Source organism: Haliotis rufescens, unplaced genomic scaffold (genome assembly GCF_023055435.1).
Source record: "Haliotis rufescens isolate VD_foot unplaced genomic scaffold, xgHalRufe1.0.p SCAF_24, whole genome shotgun sequence".
NCBI lineage: Eukaryota > Metazoa > Mollusca > Gastropoda > Lepetellida > Haliotidae > Haliotis > Haliotis rufescens.
In genome coordinates this window covers 1,555,419-1,569,326 of record NW_025963935.1, presented here as the reverse complement: position 1 = coordinate 1,569,326, position 13,908 = coordinate 1,555,419, and the positions used below count along the sequence as shown (strand labels likewise).

At 36.5% G+C, this 13,908-nt stretch overlaps 1 protein-coding gene across 3 annotated transcripts in view; it reads right to left on the bottom strand.

Moving 5' to 3' along the window:
* Positions 1–13,908, bottom strand: part of LOC124124600 — a 30,239-nt gene that overhangs the window by 11,630 nt on the left and 4,701 nt on the right. For 2 of the 3 annotated variants that reach the window (XM_046487814.2, XM_046487815.2), the window contains exons 2-14: positions 13,174–13,209; positions 11,905–11,940; positions 9,698–9,733; positions 9,399–9,434; positions 8,781–8,816; positions 8,160–8,195; positions 7,700–7,735; positions 7,413–7,445; positions 5,815–5,841; positions 5,486–5,521; positions 2,918–2,953; positions 1,345–1,380; positions 622–666 (exon numbers count right to left, since the gene is read on the bottom strand). In XM_046487814.2, the coding sequence (XP_046343770.2) occupies positions 622–666; positions 1,345–1,380; positions 2,918–2,953; positions 5,486–5,521; positions 5,815–5,841; positions 7,413–7,445; positions 7,700–7,735; positions 8,160–8,195; positions 8,781–8,816; positions 9,399–9,434; positions 9,698–9,733; positions 11,905–11,940; positions 13,174–13,209 (465 nt within the window). The remainder of the gene's footprint in view (positions 1–621; positions 667–1,344; positions 1,381–2,917; positions 2,954–5,485; positions 5,522–5,814; positions 5,842–7,412; positions 7,446–7,699; positions 7,736–8,159; positions 8,196–8,780; positions 8,817–9,398; positions 9,435–9,697; positions 9,734–11,904; positions 11,941–13,173; positions 13,210–13,908) is intronic. The other variant, XM_048401874.1, reaches the window with a different exon arrangement.

The window sequence follows — 13,908 nt, the reverse complement described above, 5'->3', positions numbered from 1 at the left end:
AGGTGGATATCAAAACATGTTATTCAATGTATATCATATTGGCAGGAATGCGTTGGTTTATCATGTTAAAATTATTCTGTTTAATTATGGGTTGGATTTGGGGAACAAGGGAGTTGGTAATAAAGCAGCTTTTCTAAAGGAAATTTACTCAAGCATAAACGATTGTCACTCGCATTCTGTCGTCTAAGACATTCAAAGTTGTCTTATCTCTTGATAGGTATTCCTTTTGTACTAAGACTTATCTGTTTAATGGCAAATCCAAAGAGTCAGTGTGCAAAATCTCCATATTACGACTTTAAAAAAACATACTGGAATACAGGAAGGAGTACCCAGACGAAGTCGGTTTTGAAATTTAGAGCTGGAATTCTAATGGCGATTTAGTTATATTATTACACAACTACCTCGCAACCGCCTGTGCACTTTTGTTAAAATATAACTTTTATTTGCCTTTGATGCAATCTTTGAAGCTTGCATATTTTGGTCTGGAGAAAAAGGAAGAAAAGTAATGTCAATTCGTGAGGATATAAGTCCTTGAATGAATGTCCAAACGGAGGCCTTATATTCATAACTACCCATTGCAAACATGTAACGTGCCATTTATGATAATATGTGTGTACTTACCAAAAAGGGTCTTCTTTATTTCTTCAGGATGTTTTCCCAGAAAACCTGCAATATTAAATGATAATGTTTCACATGATCGTTGGTGAGAATCATATATATATTTTTTACAGGGATAGTGTCACATCATGACAGACCTGTGCCCTGTTCTCCATTCTCCTGTAATAAAGATTTTTATGTTGCAGATAAAACAGATGACATCCATACCATGTCAACTTGCTGAATGAGTCACACTGTTGGGAGTTTTGACAAGGCGTCCGACCTCGAATGAGAAGGTCCATGTTTCTAATCTTGTTATTTGACTTGGCAATTTTATGGCTGCCACATTACGTAACATATAACAAAAGCACACATACTACTGCATATTCGCAACAGCTGAATTTATATGTTGTACCATCACCTACGCATGCCAAACATATATAGGACGCCACTGACATAGCTGCAGGGAAATATGTTCACTATCATTGTGCCAGTGAACATTGTGAAGCATGAGATAGCATGGAGGTATTGTAATCAAAATCGACAATTCTGGTGCTTCGTTAACTAAGCCTGTACATGCCCAAATATATTCAAAAAAGTTTTATGCAAATTTATTTGATAAATTTGTGAAAATACTGGTAAACGTTTATCATTTTATTTGTATGGGTTTGTGAAAATAACTTCAAACACATGGCCACATTGTCGAAGGGGCCCTTAACGACTATTGCCCTTACTGTAGGTACTTACTGAAATCTTCATTGGGAACCGGGAGGCCCCTATAGACTGAAGGAGAAATACACAACTTGTATACACTCTATAACAATCCGATGATATTATTATCATCAGAAAGAAATAAGTTCTTTTTATTCACCACCATCCATCCATTAAGCCACCTGTAGTTTAAGTAAGGATAAGAATTTATTGATAAACCACTTCTTTATTGCAATTAAGAGCGACTTTTCGATGTGGGTTATAACACCTTACTTACTTACTTACTTTGGAGATTTAACGTGCGCTTTCCGACTGATGCGTATTTCGCACACGGGCCCGGCCAGGCCATTTAATGTGTTTCCGAAAGGGGCGAAAGTGGTCTGTGCCCCTTTCGGAAACACATTAAATGGCCTGGCCGGTTATAACACCGTTATCAAGCAAGTGATATACAGAGTATGGTTGGCAAATAAATATACAAGTAGGAGGCAATGTTTATACAGTAGAGTAGATATTGTTATACTGGCGTAGAGAAGCCTGTTATGTACACACAAGGGTAGTGATGACAATCATCGGTGAAGTCAGTGACATAAACAAAGGATGAAAGTTGTTTATATTACTGGCTTCATCCTTTGTTTATGTTACTGACTTCACCGATGATTGTCAACACTATTTTTAATCACACAATTTTCAGAAGAATATGAATGCTGACACCTTCTTTAGTTGTCGGGACTAATGATTTCGAGCAGTAATTTTCAAGTAACATTTTCTAAGTCTGTTGGCATCACGCTCTCCGAGCAGATGTTTGTGTATCCTGCCCCACCGGTTTCATCCATCACAAACACATGCAAAAGCAAGTCAACTGTTCACATGAAAAAGCTCGGGCACGTTAGGTACACGTCAAAATAGGGAATTGCATCGGACAAAGATTTTGTGTCTGATGCGCGAATTTGAAAATATCCTCCAGGTGTCTTGCCCGTAAACGATGAAAGTTTTACAGGAGCCTTAAATGTTGTAACTTGGATCAAACAACTTCTTAGCAAGAGTTGAAATTGGGTTTAACGTCGCGTCCAAGATTATTGCACTTATATAGCGACGTGCATGCACGTGTATGTGTGTGGCTGCTTGTACTAGTCCGGACTGATGCCGATTTATAGTGCTAGCACACTGAGATACCATGCTGCAGTTTAACATGAATACCCCACTCAGACACAGTATACTGACTCCGAGCCGACCAGTCCTTGTTTTAGCCCCTAATGCCGAGCGCCAGACAGGGTAACAACAAGTACCATCTTTTAACGTCTTTTGGTATGACGCGGCTGGGGATCGAACCCCGGACCTTCCGCTCTCCGGGCGGACGCTCTACAACTAGACCACGGAGGCGGTTCTTAGCAAGAGCAAGGTCACATCCGGCAATAGTCAACTATGTATGTCATGCCGGCTACTTAACATTCAGAATTACCAATGAACACCAGCAATCTATTTAGGATTTCCCTTCCAATTTAGACGATATTTTCAAATAGCAATGTGGTGTCTGCACGGGACAATTCATACATCACAGATGAACGTGTTCTTTTTCCAACATTTCAAATGACTATCTTATAACACTTACGTTGTAGAATGCTCGTCTTGTTGAAATAGTCATAAACTGAAACAGGTCAACAAATGCTATCAACAATACAATGACATTGAATCCTTTAGGCATTGGAATTAGTTCACATGTTTCGAATATAATTATTCATACACTTTGGGTTTTTTGCACAAGTTCCTTAAATGATTACCCGGGGCTCATTCTTACTGGACCTATACATGTGATATGGATGAGATTGGTTTGCAATTCGTAGTTCATACAATCAAACAAAATGTATTCAGTCCAAGCAAGGCTCGCATAAGTTAAAGTATTTCCAAATGTTCTTTGTGTAATTACTGTATTACAGCGATCTGAGTATTCAAAGTGAATGTATTTTGTGTGTAATACACTATGCATTGTCACATATGCTGATTATTCCATCCATAATGTACTTTTCTTTTCGAGAAAGAAAGTAAAAAAGGATATTGTGTGTAAAATGTCAACCCCAAAAATGTAGTACTTTGACGACTTACTGTATTTAGTGTAAGTAGTGTCTATTTATAGTGTAAATTAGAAATGGGAAATTACCAATCAGTGAATTGTTACGTTACATCACAGTATATATATAACTATTGACATTTTTCACACTTCGCTACTTCCGAATAGAAAGCAAGGCTTTGAGTGCTGAAGGTGAAGGCTGGATAACCCGCGATACATATGGTGATTTCAACAAGTCACGCAATCGGGACAAACTGGGACAATAAGACCATTTTGGTACTGTCACGGCAACATTTCTCGTAAATATTGATCATTATCCTTATTCCTATCCTTTACCAACTATTCTACTGTCAGATGGTCTCCTTACTGATAAACATTTAGCAAGTGAGTGACCGTTATGTTTGATTTCAATTTCAAATATCCATGACCACCTGGTAACTACCAGTGCAGTTTATTTATAGTAGCTGCACACAGACTTAGTACATAACCTACAGGCGTGTGTAAATAATCATTTATTAGACGCCATTCACCCAAACTGTGTATATATTTGTCAAATATTTGTATTTTAGTCAAAGTAAACGTTTGAATAATTTTGCGATTGTATTTGAAGTCAACTGGGTCTTTGGCCAGTAGAAAATATTGACCTTATCTAGATAGATAAAAGAAACTAAATTGCTATGTTGATCTTATTTATCTTATTGTAACCTATTGAGAATTTACATTCATAAACGAATCAGAATTGTATATTAGTTGTGTATTCAATGTAAAACTCAAATACATTACAATAAAATGGTGGACCTCTACAACTACGTGTGTTGCTGTGATTGTGAACAGTAGTCGTTTTAATTGTCAATGTTGTCAGATTAGATAACATGAGGTGTAACATTTCTGCTGAATTATTACATGAAGGGTGTGGATATATTTAAACTAAGTAGTTTGTTCTGTAATATTTTTACCAAAATGATATTTACTTTTCTGTACCAAAAGAATTATGTCATAAAATAATCAAAGAAATCAAAATTTGAGATTACTATGAAAAGAAATCTTTTTGAATGTTGTTTGATTCCAATGGATATTACAATCACAACCCATATGTTTTTATGTACACAAACATAATTTGAATGTTTTTAAACAAAATAAGTTCTTTTACACATGCAAATGCTTTGAGATATATTATTGATGAATAATCATGTTAATTTATATATTTGATGATAGATTTCTTTATATCAGAAGAATATAGTTTTCTGAATACGAAATATTTTGAGAGAAGATGTATATTTATTTTTTATTTTAAAAAAATCATCGAAGAAGAAATATTATTTCAATATCATTACAGTATTTATTTAAGGCTTTAAGTTAAGAGTGTAAACTTAATATATATCTACACCAGACTAGTAAAATTTATTCTTGTCACTCTGAACTGATTTTTTACAAATATACCGACCCAGATTTTTACCAATCTATTAACATGGTTTCAATTGTCATTCTGAAATCAAACAAATAATCAATTATTGTCCTGCTACGACTATTAGCAACAGCCAATATATATTTGCTTTAAATTTGATAAATGACACATTCTGAATATTTATTTTGACACACAAGTTAGTTTGTAAACTATTGTCATTTACAATGTACATTGTTATACGTTTGGATGAAAATCATAGCAGAAAAGGTGTCTTATGTCAACGGAACTCTTGGCAAAACGATAGTGCGTGGTGCAGTCAACACCACTAGGCCCCTATAACTCGTGAAATAAACATGACGATCTCGAGGTCGCCAAGCCACTCGTTGGCTGAGCAAATTAGCACAATACACGGACGAGTTTCATGTTATATCAGTTGATTTTCCAGTGTATTACAGGCATATTTTAATTGGACATCAGCATTAAATATGTAATATCTTCTGTATTAGACAAAGAGAACATTTTGAAATGTCCTTCATTGATACACGGTCACACTTGCTCTCTATTCCCGATCAGCTGATGCGCCTAACTCTGCATAGATCTGGGCTCTCATAGCCTCGTTTTCGATCCAAGATGGCGCAAGTGTGAAAAAAAGGTCAATTGGAATGTTGTACGAGTATCTCAGATACTTTTCGTTGGTGTGTACTTACGTTCCACTCGTTCTTTGCCTGTTAACGTTTGCAGAACTAAAATGATAACATGAGCGTCTCTTTAAACAGATCTATACGTGTGCACTGATAATAAAATCACCATCGAAAGTATGAAGTACTTAGAAGTAAAGACGAAGCATTACATTTAGGGTCAAAGACACATGAAAGAGACAGTTACTTGAACAAGGACTAAATGCACATTTGGCACATGAATCAGTACACCACAGCAACTACTGATGAATAATAGTGGGGTAATACTTGCAAGTAAACATATTAGGCGATATTCAGGCACTTAGCATGGTACATCCATCTTATTGTTATATGCTTACACTTGTCTACTTGTCCAGGCCTGTCTTCTGAAAGAAGGGAAAATAAAAATATGTAAATGTTATCCCAAACATTAATGCATATAACATGGTCACGTATTGTGGTTTGTGAGTTTGGTATAACGCCACATGTTTAGTGATGGCACTTCAGTTTAATGTGTGTTTGATTGTTGTTTAGGGTCGCACTCAGCAATATTCCTCTGTACCAGGGTGTCATTGAACAAAACAACCTCAGCTTTACGACTGTCGTAAGTCTATGTTAAAGTTTGGGAGTTACGATCACCTTAGCATTACGGTCGCTTTGTACAACGGCATCCATATGATCTGCACTATTACAGCGTTCCTTTACATTTACATTTGTTGGGGTACGCGTGGTTCAGGCGCCTAAGATATGTTCATGGTTGATTTCCATTGGTGTGTCATGAGCAGATCGTTGGTTAACATCCAAATTTAGCACTGAAATAATTGGTTAGATGGCACCATACACAAGCTCGTAGGTTTTAGCAATGGTGTAAAGATTTGTTTTATCACAGAGTTTCATCTCGAATTAAACGGACATGCAATCGTATGACTGGAAAACTGTTTAAAGTAGCCTCAAAACCAACTCACTCGCCCACTTACTCTTGTCAACTCACCTTACAGTATGCCAGTTAACAAACGCCACCTGTTACTGAAATAAACTATTTCATATTTTTTGCATTCCAAGTAAGATCACCCATGTAGATGTATAGTGTAATGTGTCATATATATTAGCTGAATTGGTCACGTGTTATTGCATTCATTTCCCAATGAATGTAAAAAAAAATAAGCCGCGTCCACCAAAGTGGACTACTTTTATTACTTCTGAATGTCGGGGAATCCAATATTACAGTCGAGGGAATTCCCTCACGTGTATCGTCATGCACAGGACATTTAGCGAAATTCATGCATCTTCATTTTCCAAACAACCCTTTGGGACCGAAGGCCGAGAATGAATGAAACGGCAAGCATGAAGGCTCGCACAACTGATTTGTTTTTGCCGCTCGCAACTGTCTTTGGGTTTTCTTTCTAACTGGGATTTTTCCAACTGTATCTCAACGTTCTCAGTGAATGAATGTTCGACTCTGGCGACAACTGTCCATGTCATTTGAAACTGACGCCTTCTCCCGGACATATTTGTTCCGGTTCGTTCCTGTCTGACTGTTGCGGGGCGGTCGGGTACCCTAGTGGTTTAAGCGTTCGCTCGTCACGCCGACATCCCGGGTTCGATTCCCGACATGGGTACAATGTGTGAAGCCCATTTCTGGTGTCCCCCGCCGTGATATTGCTGGAATATTGCTAATCTATTGTGAATCTTATTTTCCATTTCTAGTATAGGTAAGGAACATTAACACATATATTGATTGTTCTGACTTAAAAAAATTAAACACAATTTATGTACATATCCTATCTTAAAACTAATAAAAGTAAATGTCTTACTGACAGTTCAAAATAAAGCTTAGTGTGTACACTCTTACATACTCTCGGGTTTTGTATAATATTGCTAATTTATTGTGATGACAATCCTTTTGATTAGATTGGTTTTGAGAAAAATCTTGCAACCCGAATATGATGATACATACCATATCTGATCAAGTCACCTTGACAGGATCCAACTGAAACAAGTTAAATTCATAGGTTGTAACTCAAACATATGTTTTGACAATATTTCTCAGGTAGCAAGAACCTAGTTTGTTCATTTCATCGGATGGAACTAAAACAGATTTGGTCCATCGAATGTATCTAACAAATGTTAAACTCATGGGATGTAACTAGAACATGTATATGTCATTGAAACTAGTGATGTATTAAGAGTAAAATTCCATAAAAAAAATTCAACAATTATTAAGTGATATCTTACGGTACACACCTTTTTCTCTATCCTCGACAGGTAACCTTTCGAAATCTGTAATACACAAAACATGCATTACAATTATTGCCTTGAAATGAACTGAGTTTGAAATTTAAGGAGTGATTCTTTTCTCCTCAAGCAAATAATGAATAGTTTGGGGGTGATTCCCTTAAGTTATTAAAATACTTTACACTTGCCTGTTTTCATCATTTATATAGTTTCACATGTTGAAAGCAAATCCTTATTTCTTTTAAAAATGTTCCTCCTTAAACTTAAATTAAACAGCTATTTGTATAAAGGTTCGATACGTCGTGACATCATTACACACGAAACATATTCCATTTTTAACTAATGTACAGATTTCAAAATATTTTACGTATATCACGTTTGTAAAAGATGCTGTAGAGATCAATCGAAGATATCAAGACAGGTTTGAATAGTTGGGCCTATCAGCAGCAGCATCTTTGTTAATACCTACATTCTGCCATGCGCCTGGCTGGCATCAGCTCACAAACTGGAAAAACCAAAAGCAAAGAATGTTTTTTTTAATAAAAACTCATACAAACTCTGATCATATATAGGTGTGTGCAACATATATCCGAGTATGTTTTCATATTGTACAAATATATTATGAATAGAAATGGTATAATACAAGACTTTGGTAAACAAACCACATATTGTTTATTCGAGATATACGATACTGTCGATACGAAAACATATCATGCTTAATCTCTTAATCATATACATGTAATGTCATTCTTAAACTCGTCTGCATCAACGACATATTTTCATTCCGTAAAGTAACTTCGGAAACGATGTTAACCGGCCAATGTTTCTTTTCATATTGTGCCAAATTCGCTGCAGCAATGTTTGTTTGCATTCACACACAGGGATAACTCTATCAAAGTTTTTTTATGTGTTAATCAATAATTTGTCAAGCACGTAGACATCACATCGATGTATAGAGCTTACTAGTTTCCAGTCATTATGTGATAACGCTTAGTATTGAATAAAAAACTATTTGTTACTTAGTATTAAGGGTATGTATCATTGCAAAGCGTGATTCGTGTTAAAAAACGTTCAATGAAATAGTACATACGCTTCTTGCGATCCTCCAACGGAACTTGTTCAAGAACTGCAAAATGAAACCAAACTCATAAGATCGGGACCTGTTGACCTTTTTTTGTTTCTTTCTCAATCAAAGCATTTATTAGCGTCACTACGATATAATTTTGTAAAAGTTCATTATAATGTAATGTGTTCAGTTGTAAAACGTTAAATTTGTACTATTTCCACAGATCACACATCGATCCATTGTACAAACAAAGTAGGTGTTCTATGACCACGAATGTGGTTCCCTGCAACATAGTGTTCACACAGAGAGTGTATTTTGTGTAAATACCTCTGTTTATATGCCCCTTGATGCAACTAGTCCTCTGACTTGGCAGCAATTTCATAATGGCATATAACAGTACGACGTTCCACTGTCGAATATGGGGTGGCTCCATACACGCGGGGCCCAAGTTGTTTGCATTGCATGTGTTGGTTGTCGTAGCATGAACAAAGGCTCAACTGTGTATATGTACATTTCAGTGGGTGCAGTAATTCATTTGACATATTGTGAGACACTGAAAATGCATAATCCCATCATACTAGGGGTGGGTGGGGATGGTGTGCTCTAGTCCATCTCCAAACAAGTAAGAATGTAGATATTTACCTTTTAAAATATCCTCGACATCGATATCAAGGAGAACTGAAAAGAAGAAAGACACATTTCATATGTTTTACAACAGCAAAATGCAAAGTCATAGCAGTTTCTCTCATTTCAACTATATGCATTATATTCATTTCACGCAGACACTGTCTGTAGCTTCTGGTATATTATGCATGTCATGATTAGACGATTGTGTCCGGAAGACAAATACGAGTGTAACATTTGAAGGATAAAGTGGTAGGTTTTTATACATTTATATATACAAATATAAAATAAATATCGAGTATACTGCCTGAACGTACCTTTAACAAAGTCGTCAGTGGGAACAGCCTCCTTGACTAAACAAACAAACAAACACAATTCCTTGAAATATTGTGTCATTATAATGTTGGTTCAATGTGTCGGCCTTTTCACAGCATTAAATACGAGTTTCTGTTTTTATTCAGTCGAGGAAACCAAGCAAGATGACTAGACATAGACACATTGTGTCAAAAGCACAATGTGTCTTGAAAGAAACTGTTTGTATATTTTTAATTATTCACCTTGTCAAACTAACTAGTAACTTCCCTGCATCAGGAAGAGAATTTATGGATGACACCTTCTTTATTAAGAGGACCACAATGTTTCGGAGTGTATACTTACTCCTTCATCAGGTGAACGAATGCTATGAGGCAGAGGGCATATATATGTAAGAACAGCAAAAGTAATATGATTACAAAAGGTGGAAACTTAACAAGGGAAGCCGACATAATACTGGCACTGATAGGTGATTAGCAAAAGACAGTGGAAGCCAACATTTTACAGCAATTAGCACTGATAGTTGATATTTATGGACAACTGGAAGCCAGGACTTCAATTGTCCCTGAGTGGTAATTGACAATGGAAATGATGACGGGGTTTTTCGCACTGGTAGATAAATTAATAGAAATAGCAATGATAAAGATAAAAAAACAATGTGACCCTGGCACAGTCAGGCTGGTTAGGCTAAGCACCAGCTTGGGGCCCTTGTCCCCCCAACACGCAACCCAGACAGTGAATGGGACTTCACACAGTGCGCACTGCTTAGTCAACCCCACCTAGAATGTTTCAGAGAATGTGAAGACTCCTCAACACTGAAGCCTTTTGCTTTACCCAGAAGGGCTGCATTCCTGGTAGCAAACCCGGGATAAAAGCGTGACATTTCAAAAGCAGGGTCTGTATATAAGCATTTCCTGAATCTTGTCAATGACATTAGTGCAAAAAGGGACAGAAAATTCAATAATATATATGATTTCATTGGATTTATCAAAAAGGACAAATTCAGGTTTGTTGGCCTGGACACGTGTGAAGCCGTAAACGGGCCTATTCCAAAGGATTTTGAATTGATCATTTTCCATAACACCCTCTACACATTCTGCGTCGTACAACAGCAAACATGGCGAAGACGGTAATGAAATGATCGAGTCTCTCCAGCATGTCACTTAAGATACTGTGTTTGTGCCAAAGCTTGGCATCCACTGACAATATGTTGGATAGTCTCATTACATAATCTACATTTCAAATTTACATTTTGATGCAAAATCACCCATTGACGGTGTCGAGTGGAAAGTAACTGGTCCTGAGCAGAAGACAGAAAGCCTTCTGTTTCACTTTTCAGGCCATCCGACACACTGCACATAAACCCGATGCAGTACTAGTGGTCGTTCAGAGAGCCTCTCCTAGAAGACCTGAGTCTTGGCCGATTTGATGTGGCACTTCGCTTGGTTGACACTCATTTTTGCACCATCCAGTAGTACAGAACCATCAAAAATCAACACTGACATTGAGATTATGTCCAACATCCATGGCTCGTTTAAGAAAACTTTGCAATGTCTTGTTTTCATCATGAGTCTTGATATGCTTCACAAGATTATCATCAGACAAATAAATGTGTGCAAAAGTGCACAAAACATTTCTATCATGAAGAGCCCCAACATTAATCAAAACACGCCCTCCCATCAATATTGGTAAATATAAGAAATTTGGGGAAGATTGAGGGTGGTGGAATCTATTGTCGGACCTGATTCTTCGTGTGAGGGTGTCATTACCCTGAATTTCTTGTTTCGCCCAATCAAGAACACCAAGAGAATACGACAGGACTGGTACAGCATAAGTATTTGTGGCTTTAACTTCATTGCATTCGTTCGGCTCTAAACTCAAGATTTTCTTAAGTCAACATTTGTACTCTGCCCGAAGGTTTTTTTCTTGATATAGGCCTTCTGGACTGTCTATTATTATTATTATTATTATTATTATGAAGTTGAGATCCATAAATGCTCTTCCTTATGTGTAGCACTCCTAAAATACTTTCAAAGACTTTATGCTGCATAAATACATTAGGCAATCTGGCGTCAGTTAATCTGGTAATTATATGATTTCAAACAGACTTAAGGCTGACATGTAATGAAAAACATTATTTTCCTAATGTCACAGATTCTTCGTGAACAACGTGTTCTTTATCAACACAACGACTCCTTATTTTGTTACTTACTTTTTGTTTGAAGACTTTCCTTCATATCAAGGAGCGCTGAAACAATTTCATGTAATGTAGTCACTGCTCAGAATTTCCAAGCACGTGACACGCCATAACTGACGTAATGAAATATTGAAATATTCATCGACCTAAATATTCATGTCTGAAAGCTATTTTGTTTTAATAATTCTTGACACTGGACTATTACTGCCTATCTTGGAATGATATTGATTCTCTAATTATACAGCAGTGTCCACATGTTGATCGAAATAATGCATTTATGATCGCTATCGAGCACGTGAACATGATTTAAATCCTGCTAGGGGAGGAGAGTGGTCGTTTCTCTTTTCACGTCTTTCAGTTTGACTCACTCAGGATATAGTTGTCATTGTGTCCTCAGCAATATGAAAGGAATTGCCTAAGTCCGTGATAATATTGCGCATGAAAGTTGGCTATGAATAGATAGTTTTACTTCGCAGTAAACCACTTATGTGCAACAAAATGAAACGGTTCTTGGGTAACTGTTACATTAAAAAAGTGTCCATTGACATCTTACTTTTGCGTCGTATTTTCATGTGATAATTCATATTATAATTTTTAAAAATCTGACGTGTACGACACGAGTTTCTTTGTGACATGTTTCTGAGACAGTAAAACAGGTTTTCCCTTTCAAATGTTAAGAAATGTTTCAATCCTTACCATCTTAATAACTATGTGTGCGAAAAGTTCCTAAATTGGTCGATAGTATGTGCATGAGCAAGGTTAATATAACTATATTGGGTCAGCACATTTGCCTGTTGATTCATTTTTTTAAATGAAGATAGATATCTTTTTTAAAACTACAGTTACTTCACATAAATATTAAGCATTTCTTATTTTGCAACATAAAGTACAGAAATTAACGTATTATATAGAACTAGATGTGCTTAATGAAGAAGAATTGGTGTCTGGAATATGTGATGAAGTGATAAAACCAATAACAAATGCTCACATGGAAATTTGCTTACAAATTAAATATTACATGTGTATTGCATTTTACAAAATATTGACCGGGTTTGCAAAACAAAGTTTCTGATCACATATGCATCCTTTAATACGAGAAAAAAATATGGATCACGTGTGCTGAGAACAAGTAATGTCGTTCTGATTACAAACCATACCCTAAAATTTAAATGAGAACTAAAATCCTGATATCGTACAGATATGTCATGTATGAGATTCATTTCTAAACTGATTACCATAGCATAATGTATGTCGCTTCAAAAGAATTCAAAATAGTTAACATACATGTTTCCTCGGCATCTGCAGCTACGGTTCCAAAAACTGAAACGAAAATAAATATATATATATATATATTTTATTTGTACCTTCCGATCAAAGCATTTCTAATTGAACTATTTCTATTACCATTGCATACTGCTTGCATAAACCACTTTTCCGTTTGATTAGAGTTACATCATTTACGGCCTTAAGCTTTCAAAACATTTCCAAATTATCGCATCTGTGACCAAATGATGTCTGATGAAATTTGTATCATATTCTAGTTTATTACTTGCCCTTGAAGAGATCATCAGTTTAATAAACATGCTTTATTTGCACATTGGGTAATACCAATGCTGCTTATGTACTGTGGGATCAATTTTCACGACCAAAATTGAACGCTCTCAACATGTCCCTGGCTTATTCAAGGACATTGCGTGTTGAGATGACAGATCACTGAGAGGAGCCAATGCAAATTCGATGACCCCAGCAACCTGTTGCTAGGCTGACGTCACATGGCATTGTTTCGCCGGTGGATATGGCAACAAAATTCCACAAATAATACTTAACTCGCTCCCCTGTAATACCAATTTTATGAAACTTGTGAATTGTTCTAGTACCTGAATCGCTTTCGCTCGTCAGAAACCAAACCAGAGGACCCGTGAAGACCCTGGGTAGACTAGATCTTCAGCAAATCATGCTTGCCGCAAATGGCGACTATGCTTGTCGTAAGAGGCGACTCACGGGATCGGGTGGTCAGGC